The following is a 23968-nucleotide window of genomic DNA, read 5'->3' as shown; positions in this document are numbered from 1 at the left end:
TCAGAGTCTGTGGCTCACACATGCTGTGAGAGCTGGTCTTGGGGTAGCAAGCATGACTTGTCCCCTTAGCTAAGCAGGGTCTGCCCTGGTTGCATTTGAATGGGATGCCACATGTGAGCACTGTGAGATGTTCCCCTCCGGGGATCGAGCCACTCTGGGAAGAGCAGAAGTTTCCAAACTCCCTCCCTGGCAGCATCTCCAAGAGAGGGCTGAGAGAGACTCCTGCCTGCAGCCTTGGAGAAGCCGCTGCCACTCTGGGTAGATAATACTGAGCTAGATGGACCAAGGGTCTGACTCAGTACATGGCAGCTTCCTATGTTCCTATGCTCTTGGCGCACCCCCCACAGGGCTTTCCCAGACCTGCTGGGCCACTTGGAAACAAGGAATCAGGGTACCATTCTCTCCCCCATCCCACCGCGCCAGTGGCATACCCGCAGGAAGGAATCCAGTGAGCCGTTCTCCATGAATTCGGTGACGATCATGACAGGGGTGCTCTTGGTGACCACCCCCTCCAGGTGGATGACGTTCGGGTGGTCGAACTGGCCCATGATGCTGGCCTCGCTCAGGAAGTCCCGCCTCTGCTTCTCCGTGTAGCCGGACTTCAGGGTCTTGATGGCCACAAAGCTCTCCCGCTTGCCCGGCAACTTCAGGTGGCCGCTGCACACCTCGCCAAACTCCCCTGGAGTACGGAGCCCAAGGCGTGGGAGAGAGGTCAGTCCCCTTTCCCGACTTTGGCCGCAGGGGTCTTAGCGGCCACCTCCCGCCCGCTCTTCTACACAGCCCTGAAGCTCAAAAGCAACAAACAGCCTCTAGCCATCCTGAGGAGGTTCACAATCAAGCCAGCATAGCGTAGTGGTTAGAGTGTTGGGCGAGGGCCGGGAAGACCTGAGTTCGAATCCCCATTCAACCATGAAACTCACTGGGTGACTCTGGGCCAGGAGCATATCCCTCAGCCTAACCTACCTCGCAGGGTTGTTGTGAGGATAAAAATAACCTCTGAGCGCCTCGGAGGAAAAGCGGGATATAAATGCAAAATAATACTAATACTAATAATAATCAACCAAGAATTTAAAAATCTCTCGCTGCCAAGTGGGCGAGCAGCCATGTGGAAGAAGTCGCAATGTGCAGTAGCAGCCCAGCGACCAAAGGGGATGTTTGGCTGCGAATCTATTTCCCTACCTTGCTAATTATCCACACATTACTTGAAACTAAATCTCGGTCAAGGGGCCTCTCTCCTCTGGTCCTGAAGGACAATATTGCATCTGCATGGAACGTGGGACTTGAGAGGAAATTAGAAAGTTATGGGCTAAGTATCCCAATGCTAGAAAAATACGTCTTCTATCTTGAAGGAGCAAGATAGAAAAAGCATTGATGCTTTTGAGCTTTGGTGATGGGGAAGACTTTTGATGATGCCATGGACGGCCAGGAAAACAAGCAATAGCAATAGCAATAGCACTTACATTTATATATCGCTCTATAGCTGGAAGCTCTCTAAGCGGTTTACAATGATTTTTAGCATATTGCCCCCAACATTCTGGGTACTCATTTTACCGACCTCGGAAGGATGGAAGGCTGAGTCAACCTTGAGCCCCTGGTCAGGATCGAACTTGTAACCTTCTGGTTACAGGGCGGCAGTTTTACCACCACCAGGAACAAATGGATCATAGAACAAATCAATCCAGAATTTCCACTCAAGGCACAAATGACCAGGCTCAAATGATCCTACTTTGGATACATTATGCAAAGACCCGGCTCCCTTGAGAAATCCATAATGCTGGGGAAAGGTGGAAGGAAAGAGAAGAAGAGGACGACCAGCAGCAAGCTGGATAGACTCGATTACGACAGCAATGAATGCACCACGGAGAGACCTTCAAGGCCAAGTTGAAGACGGATCATCCTGGAGAGAACCTATCTATGCGGTCACTAAGAGTTGACATCGACTTGACGGCACTTAACCAATCAATCAAAATCCCAGTGTTGGTCTCCTTAGGGGTCTTAAAAGCCAAGGAGATAATCAGGCAGTGGATTGGGGACACAGCAACTCAGAGAGACAGGGCCCAAATCAGACATTGACCTTTCCTAGGTAATGCAACTCACCCTCATAAACCAGCTAAATATTTACATGAGCTTTTCCTTGCCAAATCAAGAAGGGCGTTTGCCTTGGCATGCTTGAATGCGCTCCCCTCAGCTCTCTTAAAGTAAAGTTGTGCCGTCAAATCGGTGTCGACTCCTGGCGCCCACAGAGCCATGTGGCTGTCTTTGGTAGGACACAGGAAGGGCTGACTATTGCCTCCTCCCACCCAGTATGAGATGATGCCTTCCAGCATCTTCCGATATCGCTGCTGCTCGATAGAGGTGTTTCCCATAGTCTGGGAAACATACTAGAGGGGATTCGAACCGGCAACCTCTTGCTATCGTGGTTTTGCTTTTGCTCAACAGTTATGCCCGTGTCAGTCAGCAGTGGTTGAGATGATTGATCATACGTTGCTTCACTGTTGGTTTTACAGAGATATTTGGCTGGCACTTTTGTCACCTCTTTTGTCTAGATTCCCTTCGGCCTTTTATGTGTCTCTCCTTTTGTCCGACAGTGGCATTAACGTTTCTACCAAGGTGGCAAGATTCTGCTACACCGCAAGTGGTGTAACGAAGCAATTTGGTAAAATCGTGAGTGTATATATTGTACTACACATTGTTATATTGTAAATGGCGTTTTGTAAGAAAGTACTAGCAGAATCACGATTGCTGGAAGTTACTACTTATCTATTGTGTTGTATTTTTGTCCGATCAGTGACTGAAATAAAGATTCAGTTCCATTCCATACTTATCCACACAGGGAAAGGCATGGGGTGGGAGGGAATGAAAAGAGAAAGAGGACTAAGCGCACCAGCGGTTCGCAAAAAGGTTTCCTGCTTCGGAGCGAAACGGGGCAGAAACTGGAGGCCGAGGGGGTGGCTCCTCTCACAGGGCCTCTGGTAAGTGCCTTCTTGATTGGCCCGGCTCGGAGCAGGTGGGAGGAGCAACCCACCCTCGGATACACTCCCCCACTGAGGGAGAATTGGGAAAGACCCCTCTTTGAAACCCGGAAATCTGCTGCCAGACAGTGCAGGCAACGCTGAGCTAAACGGATCAAGGGTCTGACTCAGTCAGTAGAAGACACGTTCGTTTTGCTGCGGGAAGGAGACTGAAGCGTGGGGCTTACCTGCACCAATCACTTGCTCGATTTTGACACAAGAAATGTCAATCTCCTTAGCAAACTCCCTGACGGCTTCATTGGGGTCCTCGTAGGTGAAGGGGTCGATGTAAATCTTCATGCCGGGGGTCACTGCTCAGAAGTCGGGAAAAACAGGTTTTACAATGCATTTATCATACCTGCAGGCTTCTCTGCCTCCATGAAGCTCAGGGCAATGTAAACAGGGTTAATCTTAATTTCCCCTTACAACATGGTGAGATAGGTTAAGATAAGTGCTATTGACTGCCCCAGACTCATCCAGTAGAGTGTTGGACTAGGACCAGGGAGACCCGAGTTCAAATCCCCATCCAGCCATGGAACTCACTGGGTGACTCTGGGCTAGTCGCTTTAACTCTCAGCCTAACCTACTTCACAGGGTTGTTGTGCGGATAAAAATAACCATGCACAGTGCTCTGGGCTCCTTAGAGAAAGAGTGGGATGCAAATGTAAAAATAAATAAAACCCAGGTTTCCTGCTTCTGTGCTTCACACTCAGCACACTAAAACCATGCGCGCTGGAAGGTACCTAAAGGTCTTTTAGTCCAACCCCCAGCTGAGTGTAAGCATCTGCGACAATATCCCAGACAGATGGCCATCCAGTCTCTGCCTGAAAACTCGCAATGAAGGAGATCTCAGGAGACTGCTCCACTGTCCAACGGCTTTCACAGTCAGAACGACAATGGGTAACGAAATCAAGGGTAACGTCTAAGGATAACGGAATCGGGCATGTTACCACTTTTGCAATGGCTGAAGTCCATTTTTCAAGTTGATCTTATATATACCCACGGGCAAAAAGAACACAAAGAGCAAAAAGAGCCAGCGTGGTGTAGTGGTTAGAGCGCTGGACTAGGACCCGGGAGACCCGAGTTCAAATCCCCCTTCAGCCATGAGACTTGCTGGGTGACTCTGGGCCAGTCACTTCTCTCTCAGCCTAACCTACTTCACAGGGTTGTTGTGAAAGAGAAACTCAAGTATGTAGTACTCTGGGCTCCTTGGAGGAAGAGCGGGATATAAATGTAAAAAATTAAACAAACAAACATCTACTAAAATCTCATGTTTTTTTCAAATCTCGTACACATTATAGATAGTGTGTGAAATTTGCTAAATACATCAGCAATGGCATCAGAACCCATTTCCCAATAATCTGTTACCAACATGTTTTGCAAGTTTCAGACATCTTAATATGTAAGAGTTCTGCAAAAATGTGGCCTTCTGGTGTGTGTGTGTGTGTGTGTCTCTCTCTCTCTCTCAACCTGAACATTGCTTATGGCTACAGTCATAGTAAAAGTGACCACGTGCTTGATTCCGTTACCTTTGGAACTGCTCAGGAAATTCTTCCCAACATTTAACCTGAATCTGCTTCATTTTGACATTTTGACCCATTGGTTCTGTTTCTACCATTGGGAACAACAAAGATCATGTCTGCTCCTTCTTCTAGGTGACAGCAATAGTATCTCCCCTTAGGCTTCCCTAGTTCATAGAATCATAGAGCCTGTTCTCATGACCAGAGATTCCTGGGTAGGAGTGGGATCAACCCAGGGATCTGGGGAACCGGGAGTCTTCTTGACCCAGCAGCTCTGAACCTAGGTAGCCCAGATCTGCTACCCAGGTTAAAAGTGATGTAGGATGAAAATGGAGTCTGTCCTACCTTTTGTTTTGGTTGTCTGTGCTGCCACACCAATTTAAATGGTTCCCAGGATGCCAGCAGCCATGTTTATCATAGAGTCTGGTGGCTTGCGCAGCCAGGCAGAGCGGAGCTGCTGTGAGTTGCCTCTCCGCTGCTCACACAGTGCATTGTGGGAAAGCTGGAGGTTCCAGCTCCCGATAACAGTGATGGAGAATGTCACTGCAGCATTTGTTTGGGTGTGCAAGTTATGGAGCCGAAAAAACGTTCTGGTCGTCTGGGAGGTATGACTCAGGAGGTTGCCTTCCTCCAGGTCGCCCCCATATGGTCATGAGAAATGGCTTTTAGAGCTGGAAGGTACCTTGGAGGCCTTCTAATCTGCTTAGTACCAGAATCTTCTGCAGCATCTATAAGAAAAGCCCTGCTGGATCAGGCCCAAGACCTATCTAGTCCAGCATCCTGTTCCACAGAGTGGCCTATCAGATACCTCTGGGGAGCCCACAGGCAAGAGGTGAGGGCATGCCCTCTCTCTTGCTGTTGCTCCCCTGCAACTGGGATTGAGAAGCAGCATACCTCTGAGGCTGGAGGTGGCAGCCACCAGACTAAGTAGCCATTGATAGACCTGTCCTCCCTGACTTTGTCTAAGCCCCTTTTAAAGCCACCCAAACCCGTGGCAGTCACCACATCCGGTGGCAGGGAATTCCATAGGCTAAGCACGCACTGTGTGGAAAAAGTGCTTCCTCTTGTCGGTTCCAAATTTCCCGACCTTCCGTTTCATGGGATGGCCCCTGGCCCTCGTGTTGTGAGAGAGGGAGCAAAAGGGAGGCGGAACCAGATAGGTGGCAGTCTCTTTGAAAACCTCCAGGGGAGAGCCCGCTGCTCCTTGTGGCGGCCTGTTCCAACGTCAAGCAGCTATTACACATTGGAAATTCTCCCCAATCTCCAGCCTGAATCTATCTCGGTTTCTTGCAGGGCGGAGCTTCAAAGACTATGCACAATTTGCCGAAGCTGGCGAAGGAGCGACCGCCCACCCGCACCTCCCCGTCCCCCGACGTGTACATACTGTGGCCGCTGGTGTAGTGCTGGAGCTTGTCGGTGTACTCGGAATCGGCGCGCTCAAATCCGCGTCTTCTGGAAGGAGAGTACCGTGCTGAGCTGGAGGCAGATGGACTAGCAGAGTAGGGGGCAAGGCTGGGCTTCAGCTCTCAGCCCAGAGAGGCAGCGCTCCCCACAACCCCCGCGCCCCTCCCGGCTGAGAGCCTGCCACACCCACATCCTCTCCTCCCCGACGAAGCTACAGCTGCACTCATGCGACTCAGGAGTCCCGTTCCAGAGCAGCAGTGGGTGCTGGCGTGCGGCCAGCCCACTCAGCCTGCGCTCCGGGGAGCTGCAGTGAGAATGGTGGCAAATTGGCAGATATGCTGAGTCACAGGTGGTCAAAGCCAGAAGGGATCTCAGAGGTCCTCTAGACCAACCCCCAGCTCAGTGCGGGAACGTGCGATCACAGGGCGCCCCCAAACTGTGGTCCTCCAGATGTCGTTGAACTGCAACCAGGAGAGCTGGCCTTGTGGCCGCAAGCATGACTTGCCCACTTTGCTAAGCTGGGTCCACCCTGGTTTGCATTTGAATGGGAGACTACATGTTCGAGCTCTTTAAGAGATTTCCCTTAGGGTGGGGAATAGGATGGAAAGAGCACCGGCCTGTTCGCATGACGTTCCCTGCCTGGCACCTCCAAGATAGGGCTGAGAGAGACTCCTGCCTGCAGTCTTGGAGAAGCCGCTGCCAGCCTGGGTAGACAATAGTGAGTTTGATGGACCAATGGTCTGAGTCAGTATATGGCAGCTTCCTATGTTCCTAGGACGTTCTCCATGGGCCTAAGCTGTTTAGTAGGGATGTGCAATTTGATTCACATACGAATCGATTCGCGCCGAATCGGGGGCAATTTGTGGATTTGGCTGCAAATTGGATCGCCCTTAAATGAAGGAATGTAGAAAAAAGAGGGGTGTGTGTGTGTGGAGGAGAGCAAAGATATCTCCAAGAGAGGGTTGGCAGAGACTCCTGCCTGCAACCTTGGAGAAGCCGCTGCCAGTCTGGGTAGACAATACTGAGTTCGATGGACGAAGGGTCTGACTCGGTAAATGGCAGCTTCCTCTGTTCCTAACTCCCATCAGCCCCGTCTGGGGTGTATGATGGGAGTTGTAGTTCAGCACCATCTGGAGTGTCAAAGGTTGGGAATCCCTGACCGACAGCATTACGACTGTACATCATTCCTGTAGAGCAGGGTTGCTCCGCTTCGGCCCTCCTGCAGATGTTGTTCGACAACTCCCACAATCCCTGGCTATTGGCCACTGCGGCTGGGGATGATGGGAGTTGTAGTCCAAAAACAACTGGGGAGCATGTTTGCATGTTCCAATGTAGTACAGGAAAGAGAGCCGTGAAATCCTGGGTCTGTGACTCTGGCTACATCTGGCTTGCCCCCATCCAGCGTTTGCCAGTTCCCAGATGGCCTGGCCTTCTCCCATGACCACGACCTCCCTACCTGCTGCAGACAAGGACGATGACCACGAGGGCGATGAGGAAGACCAGCCCCGCGGCCGAGGAGCCGATGATCAGGGGCAGCTTCTCCTGGATGCTGGTTTGATACTCGGCTGCAAAGACACACAAAGGCGAGGGGGTGATTGCTTGCACCATAGACAGAGGCGAGCTGGACTTAATCGTTGCAAGCATGAATTGCCCCCGGGGCTAAGCAGGGTCTGCCCTGGTTTGCCTTTGAATGGGGGACTACACGCGTGGGCACTGTTTCGATGCAGTCCTTGGCTAAGCAGGGTCCATCCTGGTTTGCATTTGAATGGGAGACTGCATGCGTGGGCACTCTTTTGATGTATTTTATTTATCTACTTATTTATTTAATTTGTTTGAGGTATCTCTATACTGCCCAAAACTTGCATCTCTGGGTGGTTCCGATACAGTCCTTTGCTAAGCAGGGTCTGCCCTGGTTTGCATTTGAATGGGGGACTACACTCGTGGGCACTGTTTCGATGCAGTCCTTGGCTAAGCAGGGTCCACCCTGGTTTGCATTTGAAAGGGAGACTGCATGCGTGGGCACTGTTTCGATGTATTTTATTTATTTACTTATTTATTTAATTTGTTTGAGATATTTCTATACCGCCCAAAACCTGCATCTCTGGGCGGTTCCGATACAGTCCTTTGCTAAGCAGGGTCTGTCCTGGTTTGCATTTGAATGGGAGATGACGTGTGAGCACTGGAAGATATTCCCCTCAGGGAGTGGGGCCACTTTGTGAAGGATATCGGCATGCTTGCATGCAGAAGGTCCCAGATTCCCTCCCTGGTATCACCACGATAAGGCTGAGAGAGACTCCTGCCTGCAACCTTAGGAACATAGGAGGCTGCCTTATATGGAGTTAGACTCTCGGTCCATCTTGCTCAGTATTGTCTACCCAGGCTGGCAACAGCTTCTCCAAGGTTGCAGGCAGGAATCTCTCTCAGCCCGATCTTGCAGATGCTGCCAGGGAGGGAACTTGGAACCTCCTGCATGCAAAAACAGATGCTTTTCAAATGAGGGGTGGCCCCATCCCCTAAGGGGAATAGCTTACAGTGCTCACATGTTGTCTCCCATTCAAATGCCAACCAGGGGAGAGCCTGCTTAGCAAAGGGGACAATTCATGCTTGCGACCACAAGACCAGAAGCCGCTGCCAGTCTGGGTAGACAATACTGAGCTAGAGGGACCGAGGGTCTGACTCGGTAGAAGGCAGCTTCCTGTGTTCCAAAGCCCAGCCGTAGCTGACCCAGGAAATGATCCACCTGCTCCTCACCTTCGGTCATGGTCTGGAAGTACATCTTGCCGCTGTAACGCCCGTAGCCGGCCACCGTGCGTGCCCGCACCTGGAAGACGTAAATGGTGCCCGCTTTGAGATTCTGCACTGTCACGGTGTTGGTGGGGCTCTTGACCGCCGTGGCATTGAACTCGCTTAGATCCTGTCAAGGAAAAAGGCAAGAAGGTGAGAGGGGACGAGGCATTTGTGCACCCTGGGCAAAATGGGAAAATCATGCATATTTAGGAAAAGTTGGCTGCAGACTCCCAAATACCTGAGGCGGAATTTAGAGGTGGGAACACCGACGCAAATGGTTTGGGCCTATCCTGTTCTTTCATTTTGGTCGGAAATTTATAAGATAATTTATTATTTTTATTATTTATTTATTTGATTCACATACCGCCCTTCGAAAAATGGCTCAGGGAGGTTTACATTAAAAACAACAACAACACCCATTAGTATCAATTAACAATTAAAAATCAAAACTATATCAATTAAACCAGGGTTTCTTAACCTTGGCCCCCCAGATGTGGATAGACTACAACTCCCTTCACCCCCAGCCACAATGGACATGGCTGGGGATGATGGGATTTATAGTCCATCAACAGCTGGGGGCCCAAGGTTAAGAAACCCTGAATTAAACAAGTAAAATCATTTAAACATGAAAATCATTTAAAACCAATGTTAGAAATGTAAAACCACAAATCTAATGAAAAGCCTGGGTGAATAAATGTGTCTTCAGTGCCTTTTTAAAAGTTGCCAGAGATGGGGAGGCTCTTATTTCAACAGGGGGCATATTCCAAAGCCCAGGGGCAGCAACAGAGAAAGCTCTTTCCCGAGCAGCTGCCAGACGAGTTGGTGGCAACCGCAGACAGACCTCTCTAGATATCTTGTTATTACTGTTAATAAAGCCCTTAATGGATTAGGTCCAGGGTACTTAAGAGAGCATCTCCTTTGTCATGAACCCTACTGCCTATTAAGATCATCTGGGAGGTCCGGTTCTGGTTGTCACTGGCTCATTTGGTGGCGACTCTGGTCAAGGCCTGCTCTGTGGTGGCCCCGGGGCTTTGGAATACGCTCCCTGTCAAAACCACAGCTTCTCCGTCTCCGGCTGCTTTGAAAAAGACCCTTAAGACACCACCTGTTTCCTCAGGCTTTGAGTTAAAGCTGATTGTAAACTGTTTGGTCGTTTTACTCTGCGAAATGATTTCGTTTTATTTTGTGAATACGATTTTGCGAATCGTTTTTCATTGTTTTTATTCTGTGAAAGCGTTTTAATTGTTTGTTTTATTTTATATTGTAACTTGGATTATGTAACGGTCAAGTTAAATGTGTGCCATCCAGTCGATTTCGACTCCTGGCGCCCACAAAGCCCTGTGGTTGTCTTTGGTAGAATCCAGGAGGGGTTGACCATTGCCTCCTCCGACACAGTTTGAGATGATGCCTTTCAGCATCTTCCTATATCATTGCTGCCCGATATAGTACCAGCGGGGATCCAAACTGGATTATGTACACCCCCTTCTATATTATTTTCTCATTTTCATTGGATTGCCCCTTTTTCTTATTTTCATTCACTCCATTTATTTTTTCCCATCCATGGGATTTATTTTTGCTGTTGTTTCCTTCATTTCATTCAATGCACACTAGAACATAAGAACAGCCCTGCTGGATCGGGCCCAAGGAGGCCCATCTAGTCCAGCATCCTGTTTCACACAGTGGCCCACCAGATGCCGCTGGGAAGCCTACAGGCAGGAATTGAGGGCAGGCCTTCTCTCCTGCTGTGACTCCCCTACAACTGGGGTGGGACCCTGGTCCAGCATGGATGTTCTTTGGAAAGGTTCTCAATCGGAGAGATGCACAAGCAGAGTGCAGCATTGGGAAAACGGATTTCATCTCACTCCAAAAGCATCAGGGCTCACAGCTATCTGCCGAAGCTGGAAGGGAGGACGTGGCTTGGCTTTCTCGCTCTTGATTGGCTGTGGGGAGGGGGCAGCGGAGGCTAGTGCAAGGGCTCCAGTTTATGCAATATAGGTCAGGCCCTATTTATCGGCTCAAACGGCGCCCCCCCCCCCATAGCTTCCGCCGGCCTGCAGGAAAGTGGAAATAGGTCATCTGGAGGGAACAAAGGATTAGCCCTCGCTTCTGTCGGCGGAGGGGCGGGTGGGGGAGAGAAACATTTTGCGGCTTCGTTTAATTATAGAGTTTTAATTAGCTGTTCTCCCAGATTCACATCCCACCCCCCTGTCTCTTCTGTCTGGGGGATGCATGCGTGCCAGAGAGAGAGACCCCTGCCTGTCACCTGCAACTGCCAGAGATTCTGCGTTCAAACCTGGATGGCGCACAGTTGGATCTAGTTTCCGAGAATTGAGACAGCGTCTGCTTACGGGACGCTGAACTCTGATCAATCAATCAATCAATCATTATTAAGGTCTTTGACCGGCATAAAGTAACTTACATCAAAGCAGCATTAAAACGGCATTGAAACAGGCGATGCCCAAAACCTTTTGCACCGTCGGCAACTTTTTGATGCCACCGGACGAGAGAGGGAGACAGAGTGCCACAGAGGAGAGCCCAAAGCATCCACTTTTGGGATGGGGTGACTGGATAGCACTGTATACCCCATCTAGCCTTAAAGGCCCTTGAATGGAGTAGAACTTTTGGGGATCACTGTGGAAATCCAGCCATTGAGGGGGTTCCAGTTCCAGGCAGAAGCTTTTGACCACTGGGTCAAAAAGTGGTCAATCTAACAGGGATCCCCAGATGTTGTTGACTACATCTCCCAGAATCCCCAGCTGCAACAGCTTTTGCTTGGGGATTATGGGAGTTGCAGTCAACATCTGGGAAACCCTGTTAGAGGGAACCCTGCTTCTGAGATTTCTAGCGATGGGTGATCTCCCCTCATTCATGGCAGATTGGCTAGAAACAAGTCGAGATCAGTGTTCTCTCTAATTTATTTTTCAGCTGTGTGCTGAATGAGTTTTGTTCTGGGTGGCAGCATCAAGGCATTGGGTACGCACATGCATTTGGAGTGGGGCCTTGCTGATTAAACCTGAGCGGGATCTAAAATGGACTGAGTGGACATCAAAAAATGTGTGTGTGCGCACGTCTTAGAGGAAACACAGTTTGGGATATTTCTCCCCCTGCATCCCCACAAAAGAGCTTGGAGAAATGCCTGTGCTAATTTCCAAGTCAATCCAGATTTGTTCATATCCAATTAAAAACCCGGCTGAAATTCGCTTTCAGTTAAATAATAATGAGCAAGAAATACGGGGCTAATTTGCAAGTCCATCCAAATGGGTTAATCTCTCCTGCCACCACAACCCCAACCCTCTCTGTCTGACCCATCAACCTAATTTCATCCCATCAAATGTGTTCTAATGAACATGGTACCTCCATTGGTTTCTAGAAGATGAGTTAAAGGCTATACCCCCAAAACTGCTGGTGGAGGGGAATACTCCCTTGCACTGAGGACCCTTTTGCTCCAAGGGTCCTATACAAGGGGTGGTCTTGTGGTGACAAACATGAAGTGTCCCTTTTGCTAAGCAGGGTCCACCCTGGTTTGCATTTGGATGGGAGACTGCATATGTGAGCACAGTAAGGTATCCCCTTGAGGGGATAGGGCTGCTCTGGGTGCAGAATTGCATGCTTGCATGTAGAAGATCCCAGATTCCCTCCCTGGCATCTCCAGAAAAGACTGAAAGAGACTCCTGCCTGCAGCCTTGGTGATGCCGCTGCCAGTTTGTGTAGACAACACTGAGCTAGATACACCAATGGTCTGACTCGGTTTGGAAGCTTCCTATGTTCCCTCCCAATAGGTTACTGAATACTGCAGTCACTTTCTGTCTCTCTGTGTAATGCAAGGGAGCGACAAACCCCACCTGACAATCCCTTGGCATGGGGGAAGACCACCCTCTGCAGGGGTCTGTGATGTTAAGAGAGTCTTCAGTCGGGAGCAAGAATTCCCCCCTTCCGTTAATCTGTGTAAGGCCGCCCGGGAGCAGGAGAGGGTTTCAACACTTCCCCAGTCCCTGGATGGCTTTGACCGGGACTGGGGGAGGAGAGCTGGCCTTGTGGTAGTGAGCATGCTTTGTCCATGTTGTTAAGCAGGGTCAGTCCTGGTTTCCATTTGGATGGGTGATTGTATATGAGCACTGTGTGCTGTAAGGTAGGGATGTACCCGAACCACGCTTCGAAGCACGATTCGAGCACATTTAGGAAAACTTTAAGGAAACTGTAAGGAAAAAGAGAGCATCTCAGCCTTTCCTTCTAGCTTCCTGCAGGGGTATGGGGCATCCTGCAAAGCCCCATGTGCCCTCAGCACAAATATGGTACTCTTTTAGATTCCAGGTGAAGCTTTTTCTGTTCACTCAGTCTTTTTAAAATGGATTTTTTTTAAAAAAAAAAAGTTTTGAAATATTTTGGAACGGATGTTTTTTTCTTTTCTATTTTGTATTATAATTTGTTTATATAGTTTTATGTGTTGTTATAGGATCTTTTAAATTGTTGTGTTATTGTCATATTCATATTCGTATTCATATTGTGAGATGCCCAGAGAACAATTTGTTATGGGCAGCTAACAAAATTGGGTTCCTTCATCATCATCATTATTTGATAATAACAATAATAAAAATAGAAAATAGAAAAATAGTAAATATATAATATGAAAATAGAAAATAGAAAAATATTAAATATAATATTATTATTACTATCATCATCATCATCAAAAATAGAAAATAGAAAAATATTAAATATAAAATTATTATTACTATCATCATCATCATCATCATCATCATCATCATCATCATCATTTCTATGGATGTGAAACCTGGACCACCAGGAAAGAAGCACATAAAAAAACAGGACGCCTTTGAGATGTGGTGTCTCAGAAGAATTGATTGATTGATTGATCAATCAATCGATTAAATGCTGTCAAGTTGGTGTCGACACAGAACTACAAACGAAGAAGTACTTTGAAAAGCCAAAACACATAAACAAATAATACACTCAAGGGACGAAAAATGGAGTATTGTGGACATATCCTCAGAGAAGTAAATGATCAAAAACCACCACTAACGCTAGAAGGAAAGTTAGCAGGAAAAAAAGACCAAGAGGAAGAAGGGATGGATGGAGGGCCTGAAAAAATGGCTAGAAATGGACACAGCATTCACGAGTCAAGGGACTGCGATCTCTGGCTTTTGCTGGTGGCCAATCCCACAAGTGGAGAAGGCACATGAAGAGAGAGATTATTATTGTTTAGAAATGCAGCTGACTGACGGAATCCACATTGAGGGCCAAGATAGACCTAACAGTCAGATGTTTGCATTTCTCTGCCCCCACCCCCACTTAAAAAATTGCAGCTGCAGAAGCGACAATGATAAAGTGAAGATCGCCATATGAAAGAGAGAGGCCTCTTATCTCTTTATTCACCTGCACTTTTCCTGGCAATGGTCATCTTTTCCCCACAAGAATTGATGCAGATTTTTTCTAGTGGAACTCAGCAGAAAATTTTTGTCGGGCTGTCTTTCGCTCAAAGACGGGGGGCTGGGGGCAGCGGTAAAAGGTTCCCCAAACGCCCCTCCTTGCTTCTTTTGGCCACCCTTGCATAGCCCTGGAGGCACGAGCAATCACTCTACCACCCATGGGGGTAGACAAGAAAGAGCATCTGCTCACGGGAGGAAAAAACGATCGCTGGTCTCTGGCTGGCAGCAGCGTGGCATCTCTCGCACTCAGATCCATAGCGTCTCCAGCATGGAAAGAGCGCAGTGCCCCTACCCCCCCCCCCCCGGTTGCTCACACAGTACCTTTTCGTAGTACTGCAACTCATAGTCCAGGATGATTCCGTTGGGCTGGTCGGGCTGCGACCACGACAGGGTGATGCTGTCCACCGTCCGGCTCACCTGGTGCATGATGGACACAGCGGAGGGAGCTGCAAGAGAGAAAAGGCCGTGCCTGAGCCAACATAGCAAGCTGCCACATATCGAGTCCGACCCTTGGTCCATCTAGCTCAGCATTGTCTGCACAGACTGGCAGTGGCTTCTCCAAAGTTACAGGCAGGAATCTCTCTCAGCCCGGTCTTGGAGATGCTGCCAGGGAGGGAACTTGGACCCTGCCATGCGCTCTATGTGGGGCTGCCCTTGAAGACGGTTCTTCCCACTCCCTGCTGGGCTGGAGAAGACATTTGAGGGGGGCTCTTGAGATGCTCCCAGGAACAAAATAAGCCGCTTTCTACCTTTTCATGCATCCTTACTAACACTCCCAGCTGTTGTGACTCTTGATGGTTCAGATCCAGCCGACGAGACATCACAAGGCCAGAGAGCATCATCGCTATAGAATCCCTGCCTGGTTGTACCTCCACTATGTCCTTTCTTAATCTGGGGGTGTGGCGTAGCTCAGTGCCTGGCAGCATCTCCAGGTAGGACTGGGAGAGAATCCTGCTGGACACCTTGGAGAGACGCTGCCAGTCAGTGTTGACAATAATGCGCTAGACGGGCCCAAGAGTTTGACTCAATAGGAGGCAGCTGGGAGGAGAGCTGGTCTGGTAGGAGCAAGCGTGAATTGTCCCCTTTGCTAAGCAGGGCCCACCCTGGTTGCCTATGAATGGGAGACTGGATGTGTGAGCACTGCAAGATATTCCCCTGAGGGGATGGAGCCACTCTGCGAAGAGCATCTAAGTTCCAGGTTTCCTCCCTGGCACCATCTCCAAGATAGGGCTGAGAGAGACTCCTGCCTGCAACCTTGGAGAAGCCGCTGCCAGTCTGTGAAGACAATACTGAGCTAGATGGACCAAGGGTCAGAATGGCTCTATGTTCCTCGGAATCCATGCGTATCATCTTTGTTGGAGAAGTACATGACCCACCTCGCCCGGCCTGCCTTCACACCCTGGCCCCCCTCCACGCTGCCGACCTGGCTGGACTCCCAGTTCTCCGGCCCTCCCAGCGTCCCTCAGCCAGCCCCTGCTAACACGGGGCAGCTGCGTGCCACCCACTACGATTCGGGTCGGTGCGGTTCCTGCCGTCTCGGCAACGAGAGTGGAGAGTGGGAGCCGCCACTGTGCGACGCTCACGGCGATTCATGGTTCTAAACGTGACACGTCTCAGTGGGGCTCCGTCAGACGACGGAGAACTGTGTCAGGCCACTGAGAGAACAAAAGGCTTCTTTGGCGGCGGCGGCGGTTTTCGGGCCCTCACAGGAAGACGGGGTTGAGCGAGGGAGGGGAGTGTAATCAGGCCGGTGTGTGTGCTGATGAACGTGTGTGCACGCTACGGAGATGGATTTACCTACAGGAATCCAGAATTTGTCAGGGAGGGTTGCTGGCTGACACCTGTTTGTCTAAGCCCCTTATAAGAACCGCCCTGCTGGATCAGGCCCAAGACCTATCTAGTCCAGCATCCTGTTTCCCACCGTGGCCCACCAGATTCCTCTGAGAAGCCCACAGGCAAGCGATGAAGGTATGATGAAGATATCCTCTCTCCTGTTGTTGCTCCCCTGCAACTGGGATTTAGCAGCATCTTTGACAGCATTGATAGACCTGTCCTCCACGAATTTATCTAAGCCCCTTTTAAAGCCATCCAAGCTAATGGCCACCACCACATCCTGCGGCAGAGAATTCCATAGGTTAATTATGGGCTGTGTGAAAAAGTACGTCCATTTGTCAGGGCGAGGAGAGCTGGTCTGGTGGTAGCAGGCATGACTTGTCCCCTTAGCTAAGCAGGGTCCACCCTGGTTACATGTGAATGGGAGACTAGAAGTGTGAGCACTGTAAGATATTCCCCTCAGTAAGGGATGGAGCTGCTCTGGGAAGAGCAGAAGGTTCCAAGTTCCCTCCCTGGCAGCATCTCCAAGATAGGGCTGAGAGAGATTCCTGCCTGCAACCTTGGAGAAGCCGCTGCCTGTCTGTGAAGACAATACTGAGCTAGATGGACCAAGGGTCTGACTCAGTATATGGCAGCTTCCTAGGTTTCTATGTCAGTCCTAAATTTCCCGAACTTCAGTTCCATGGGATGTCCCTGGGTTCTAGTGTTGTGAGAGAGGAAAAAAATGTCTCTTTGTACACTCTCGCTACTCCATGTATAATTTTAAACAGCTCTCTCATATCACCCCTTGGACGCGTCTTTCCCAAACTAAAAAGCCCCAGATGCCACAGCCTTGCCTCATAAGGAAGGTGCTCCCGGCCCCTGGTGATCTTGTCCTTTTCTGTTTTGTGGTAGCGAGCATGAACTGACCCTTTTGCTAAGCAGGATCTGCCCTGGTTTGCATTTGAATGGGCAACTACATGCATGAGCACTGGAAGAGATTCCCCTGAGGGGATGGGGGCTGCTCTGGGAAGAGCACCTGCCTGCTTGCCTGCAGAAGGTTCCAAGTTCCCTCCCTGGCTGAGGGGAGAGATAGGGCTGAGAGAGATTCCTGCCTGCAACCTTGGTTACAAGTGGCTGCCAGTCTGTGAAGAAAATACTGAGCTGGGTGGACCTGTGGTCTGACTCAGTATATGGCAGCAAACTATGCTCCTCTCCACTGAAACGTAAGCACTACCCTCTTCCAGACTTCCATCGTATTTTAGAGCTGGAAGGGACCACGGAGGCAGAACCAGAGAATGTACCCTCTGCTAATGCAGGGAACTTTAGCGCCATCCCTGGCAGATGGCGGTCTGAAAATCTCCAGCAAAGGAGGGCCCATCACTTCAAGGGGTAGATGGTCCCACTGTCTAACACAGTGAGAGCTGGCCTTGCGGTAAAGGAAAGGTAAAGTGTGCCGTCGAGTCGGTGTCAACTCCTGGCGCCCACAGAGCCCTGTGGTTGCCTTTGTTGGAATACAGGAGGGGTTTGCCATTGCCTCCTCCTGCGCAGTATGAGAGGATGCCTTTCAGTATCTTCCTACATCGCTGCTGCCCGATAGAGGTGTTTCCCATAGTCTGGGAAACATATCAGCAGGGATTTGACCCACAACCTCTGGCTTGCAAGACAAATCATTTCCCCGCTGCACCATTCGGTGGCAGGTCTTGCGGTAGTGAGCAGGAATTGCCCCCTTTGCTAAGCAGGGCCCACCCCTGGTTTACATTGGAATGGGAGACCACACGTGTGAGCACTGGAAGATCTCCCGCTATTTAAAAAAAAAGCTGCTCACGCCTGCAGAATATGGCTTGGGTTGCTGAAGTTGCCCGGGCGGGGGGACCCGAGGGGGGAGGTTTTTTTCCTCTGCCAGCACATCTGCCCTGTCAGACTTTGCTTACTCCTGTTTTTTCGCTCGGAGCGCATCGTGGTCCGGATTAGCAGGGGAGGGCGGGGGCGCGGGCCGGGCTTGAATGCCTGAATCGCTCAGCAGCCGGGATTGGAATCTGATTGTTTGCTGATCCTTTCCAGCCCTTTCTTTCTGTGAATGCTGGCCAATGGCTGGCGTGATTAAGACTTGCAGGGAAAGGGTGTGTGTGTGTGTGTGTGTGTGTGTGTGTGTACCAGTTCCTCTGATTGCAGTTAAGGGGCCATCAAGAGGACTATTTCTTTCTTTCTTTTTTTAAAAAAAAAAAAGGCTGGTCCCTCCTTCACCAGCATTCGGAGTGATGCCATCGGCATCTAGATTGGTTTCCCTAATACATACATGCAGATGGCTATCTGTGTATTACCCCTGATGACTGAGCAAAGCGGAACCTTTGCAAGTAGCGATGCTTTCCTCTTCATCAAAGGGAGAGCCTCTATCCCTATGCAGCCCAGGAAAGCATCCCTCCCTAGCGGCTATTAGGGATGTGCAAACTGGCTCGGAATCGACCGTTTCGGTCCGGATCGGCCGCCGAGACGACAACCAGCTCCGTCATGGAGGCGGTAAGAGCTGCAGGGATTGGGGCTGCCTGGCCCCTGGGAGTCCTGGGGAGACCCCCGACGCCGGGAGGCTTGTTTTCGCCTCCTGGTGGGGGTCTCTTCAGGAGTCGCCGTGGCACAGAGCCACGCCGTGACGACCCACGATCGGGAAAATGGGGGTTAGTGGGGCTCTCGCTCTGCTAACCCTGTTTAAGGGGAGGGCTTCTTGGAGGGCTAGCCACCAGACAAGCACCGGGCTTGCCCGTGAGCCCGGTGGTTCTCACGATGGGGGGAAATGGTTTCCCCCCATCATGAGAATAGCTTCGGCGTCTCCCATTCCGATGCAGCCAGGATGGACCCTGCTTAGAGGAGGCAACAATTTATGCTTGCAACCACAAGACCCCGGCTAACTTGGCAAAGAGGCACCTTTTTAACATGGTGATTCTCTTTTATTTAGCAAGGGGAGAGCAACTGGCCCTCTCCGTCCCTAGCACAGCATCCCTCCAGTGACTGTTCCAGGGGTCTATCTTACATTTCTTTTTAGATTGTGAGCCCTTTGGGGGCAGGGAGCCATCTTGTTTATTTATTATTTCTCTGTGTAAACCGCCCCTGAGCCATTTTGGGAAGGGCGGTCTAGAAATCGAATAAACAATAATAAACTGCTTTGAGAAAGTTTTGTGTTGGATCGCAGAGTGTAAATATTTCCAAATAGAAAAGCTAACAGGGCAAAGAGGCACCTTTTCAAGTGGCGAAACCCTGACACTTAGCAACCGGAGAAAAACAGTCTCTCTCCAGTGTCGCCTCTAACAGGGATTCCCAGATGTTGTTGACTACAACTCCCATCATGCCCAAGCCAAAGCCATTGCAGCTGGGGATTCTGGGAGTCGCAGTCAACCACATCTGGGAATCCCTGTTAGAGGGGACACTGTTGGGCTGTGCTTATGTTCCGAGAGCGGAGAAATCCGTCCTAATGTCCAGCCTAAACCCGCCTCGTTCTACAATCTCCGAGAGTTGGCGGATTCGTGGGGAAGATGGAAGTGGTCCCCGAGCAATCTTGGTTCTCCGGTACGAGAATGAAGAGAGGCAGGAGCAGAGGAATGGAAGGAAAAGACCCCCTCCACCCAACTGCCCCCCTTCCCCACCTCCTGATTGACACCTAAGCCGCTAGACAAGCAAGCCACACGCACCCTCAGGTCGTAGTGGGTGGGTTGTGTGCGTGTGGGTCAACTGACGTCTCCGACGACCCAGCTCCGCAGGGCCAGCCGTGAAACCGCGGCCCTTCTCCAGTTCCAGCCTGAAACCAAGCCAGCCCCAACCCATTTTACGGCCGCCGCGCCCCCCAGCCTGCTCCCCGCGCCGTCAGCTGCCGGGTCTGCCCAGCGGATCTCGCCCCTCCAACGCAGCCGTCCCACCCCCTCCCCGCCATAATCAAAGGGGCTCCCCGGCTGCTTCCAGCCCCCTCAGCCGGGTTGGGTTACTGGCAGTAGAGTCCGTCTCTGATCATGTTAATCCCCCATAACCCACGCCGGGTCCAGCGGCAGCACAGGGCCTGTACACCCCACCTCCCTCCCTCCCTCCCCCGGGAGCACCGAGGAATGAGATGGGCTAGGGAGGCAGCAGCAGCTGGGGTCTTCCGGCCTCCCCTCCAGACCTTCCCCTCCAAACTTCTTGCCGGAGTGTCAAGTTACGGCGAGCCACTGTCAGGCCAACCGGGAATACTGGCATTTTCAATTACCATCCGGCAGACACGGCTACGGTCTGGGGGTCGGGGTCAGAAATGTCTCCTGGGGTGCTGGGAGGGGAAGGAGAGGCGGGCGGGCTGGGGCGGGCAGATGGACGGGCAGGCTCGGCTTCGCACCAGACGGGAAGCGCAGGGGGAGACTCCTGACGGCCGCCCGTTTGGGCGCATGGTTTGTCTTCAGGGCCGGGCCAACGGGATGGAGGTTTGCGGCTACTCGTGTCTGGATCCTGCTTTCCAACAGAGATCCCCAAAGCGGTTTACTTCAAAAAAGAAAGTAAATAAAGAGCAGAAGAAGATCAGCACAACTCTGCGGGATCAGGGCCAAGGCCTCTCTAGTACAGTGTCCTGTTTCCCACCACTAGATCCTGGTCTTGTGGTAGAGAGCATAGCAATAGCAACAGCAATAGCATTTACATTTATATACTGCTCTATAGCTGGAAGCTCTCTAAGCGGTTTACAATGATTTAGCATATTGCCCCCCAACATTCTGGGTACTCATTTTACCGACCTCGGAAGGATGGAAGGCTGAGTCAAGGCTGGTCAGGATCGAACTTGCAACCTTCTGGTTACAGGGCGGCAGTTTTACCACTGCGCCACCAGGGGCATAACTTGTCCCCTTAGCTAAGCAGGGTCCACCCTGGTTGCATATGAATGGGAGACGATGTGTGAGCACTGGAAGAGATTCCCCTCAGGGGATGGAGCTGCTCTGGGAAGAGCAGAAGGTTCCAAGTTCCTTCCTTAGCAATATCTCCAAGATAGGGTTGAGAGAGACTCCAGCCTGCAACCTTGGAGAAGCCGCTGCCAGTCTGTGAAGACAATACTGAGCTAGATGGACCAAGGGTCTGACTCAGTATATGGCAACTTCCTATGTTCCTATGCCTCTGGGAAGCCCAAAGGCATGAGGTATGGGCATGCCCTCTCCCCTGCCATTGCTCCTCTGCAACTGGTATTCAGAGGCATAGGAACATAGGAAGCTGCCGTATACTGTGTCAGACCATTGGTCTATCTAGCTCAGTATTGTCAACACAGACTGGCAGTGGCTTCTCCAAGACTGCAAGCAGGAATCTCTCTCAGCCTGATCTTGGCAAATGTGTTTTAGGCACTAGCCTTTGGCTGTTGTGGCGGGGGATGACGGGAGTTGTAGTCCGACAACATCTGACCAGCTAAGGTTGGGAACTCCTGGACTAGACTATGATCTCCAAGGTCTAACATCCTCTAACATTCTCCTGTGATCGGCCATTAGCCACTCTGAACTGAGCGGGCATCCAAAAACTTGCGAGCACGTGCATGTGAACATGCCTTAGAGGAAAGAGCGCTGGCTCGGAGACGTTGGTCTTCTTATGTTCATACAATTATGCCCTGTGAGATTCTCAGGTTTTGACACCGTATGCTCAACCAGCCCCTAAATGGCCACATTTGGGATATTTTGTGCTCTGTGGTTCACCTTGCCCCGGGAGCAGAAGCAGAATACATTGTCTGAGACGAGCCCGATACGAGAGAAAGAGAGATTTGCTTTATTCGACGGCATTATTCCGAACACAAGCAGGATTTTCAAGGCGTTACGAACGCTGAATATTTTGGGGCATAGGAAATCTGCAAGGCTTGGGAATTACTGGGGAAGTGGAGGGCTACCAGAGGAGGGGGCCATGCACCCCAGAAAGGACCAAGCCTCCCCTCTTCCCCCCAGCCTGACCCCCTGGAGCAGCTACAACCATTTCTGCTTCCTGTCGGCTTCTCTTTCTTTGCTGGGCTTTCGCTCTCCGCCGCTGCTAATGAGGACGGCCGAGGCTGCCAGGCGGTGCGGAGAGCGTTCAAAAGAACCCCTGCCTCTAATTACAGGAGAATTAGCGAGCAGACAGTTACTGTTTGAGGCTAATGAATAGATACATTAAGGACAGCATCATACCGCCTGAGAGCGGGGCCCCCAACACATAACGAGGCAGAGGCAGGCAGGAGCACGTGGGGAGAGGCGAGTCGGAGTGGGGGATTGCCCCCCCTCGTCCTCGCCACAAAGGTGGGAATGTTCACAGCTGCTGCAATAAAGTCGCAACCACGTTGCTTAATTACGCGGGGTGCGAGGCAGGCATGCAAAGCGGGGCGGGGAGCGCTCGGCTCGGGCCGCTCCGTATCGGGTTTTTCTCTCCTTCCACTTCTCGAAGACAAAAGGAGCCTAGGAAGGTGCCGTTTCCCGAGTTGGACCACTGGTCCGCCTATCTCAGGACTGTCTACACCAGCAGGCAGAGGCTTTGCTAAGGTTATAGGCAGGATTCTCTCCCAGCCCTATATAGAGATGCCAGGGAGGGAACCTCCCTGTGAAGCAGATGCTCTTCCACTAAGCTGTCACCCCATCCCCGAAAGGGATGCACTTATAGTGCTTACATGTAACCCATCCAAATACAAACCAGGGCTGACCCCTGCTTAACAAAGGGGACAATGCACACTTGTTACCGCAAGACCGGCTCTCCTTCCTGGAGAGGATAAGGTAGCACAGGTTACATAGGAACATAGGAAGCTGCCATATACTGAGTCAGACCATTGGTCTATCTAGCTCAGTATTGTCTTCACAGACTGGCAGAGGCTTCTCCAAGGTTGCAAGCAGGAATCGCTCTCAGCCCTATCTTGGAGATGCTGCCAGGGAGGGAACGTGAAACCTTCTGCTCCTCCCAAAGCGGCTTCATCCCCTAAGGGGAATATCTTCCAGTGCTCACACTTCTAGTCTCCCATTCACATGCAACCAGGGCAGACCCTGCTTAGCTATGGGGACAAGTCGTGCTTTCTACCTTTCTTCTAGGGAGGGAAGGAGGAAGGAAACATCACAGTGAGGTGAAAGGAAGGAAGGAAGGAAGGAAGGAAGGAAGGAAGGAAGGAAGGAAGGACACATTCCAGTGGGACAAAAGAGAGAGAGAGAAGGAAGGAAGGAAGGAAGGAAGGAAACATACCAGTGAGGCAAAAGAAAGAAAGAAAGAAAGAAAGAAAGAAAGAAAGAAAGAAAGGGAGGGAAGGAAGGAAAGAAGGAAAAGAGAGAGAAAGACATACAGAGAAGAGAGGGAGAGAGAAAGAAAGAGAAAAAGAGGGAGGGGGAGAGAGAGAAAGAAAGCAGGGAGGAAGGAAAGAAAGAGAGAAAGACATACAGAGAAAGAGAGAGGAAGAGAGAGAGGGAGGGAGAGGGAGAAAGAAAGAAAGAAAGAAAGAAAGAAAGAAAGAAAGAAAGAAAGAAAGAAAGAAAGAAAGAAAGAGAGAGAGAGGGAGGGAGGGAGGGAGGGAGGGAAACATCCCAGTGAGGCGAGAGAGAGAGAGACGAGGGAGAGAGATGGATGGAAGGAAGGAAGGAAGGAAGGAAGGAAGGAAGGAAGGATCCCAGTGAGGCAAAAGAAAGAAAGAAAGAAAGGGAGGGAGGGAGGGAACATCCCAGTGAGGAGAAAGGAAGGAAGGAAGGAAGGAAGGAAGGAAGGAAGGAAGGAAGGAAAGAGAGAGAGACAGAGAAAGGAAGGAAGGAAGGAAGGAAGGAAGGAAAGAGAGAGAGACAGAGAAAGAAAGAAAGAAAGGAAGGAAGGAAGGAAGGAAGGAAGGAAGGAAGGAAGGAAGGAAAGAAGGAAAAGAGAGAGAAAGACATACAGAGAAGAGAGGGAGAGAGAAAGAAAGAGAAAAGGAGGGAGGGGGAGAGAGAGAGAAGAAAGCAGGGAGGAAGGAAAGAAAGAGAGAAAGACATACAGAGAAAGAGAGAGGAAGAGAGAGAGGGAGGGAGAGGAGAGA

At 50.6% G+C, this 23968-nt stretch overlaps 1 protein-coding gene across 6 annotated transcripts in view; it reads right to left on the bottom strand.

The window, feature by feature from the left end:
* Nucleotides 1–23968, bottom strand: part of EPHB2 (EPH receptor B2) — a 180076-nt gene that overhangs the window by 26748 nt on the left and 129360 nt on the right. For 3 of the 6 annotated variants that reach the window (XM_053281036.1, XM_053281031.1, XM_053281035.1), the window contains 6 exons: nt 14488–14612; nt 8687–8849; nt 7392–7500; nt 5916–6022; nt 3200–3322; nt 432–679 (listed from right to left, as the gene is read on the bottom strand). In XM_053281036.1, coding sequence (XP_053137011.1) covers nt 432–679; nt 3200–3322; nt 5916–6022; nt 7392–7500; nt 8687–8849; nt 14488–14612 — 875 coding nt within the window. The remainder of the gene's footprint in view (nt 1–431; nt 680–3199; nt 3323–5915; nt 6023–7391; nt 7501–8686; nt 8850–14487; nt 14613–23968) is intronic. The other 3 variants (XM_053281032.1, XM_053281033.1, XM_053281034.1) reach the window with 3 other exon arrangements.

Source organism: Hemicordylus capensis, chromosome 16 (assembly GCF_027244095.1).
Source record: "Hemicordylus capensis ecotype Gifberg chromosome 16, rHemCap1.1.pri, whole genome shotgun sequence".
Classification (NCBI taxonomy): domain Eukaryota; kingdom Metazoa; phylum Chordata; class Lepidosauria; order Squamata; family Cordylidae; genus Hemicordylus; species Hemicordylus capensis.
Note: the sequence above shows the minus strand (reverse complement) of the source record. Positions and strands in the feature narration are given on the sequence as shown.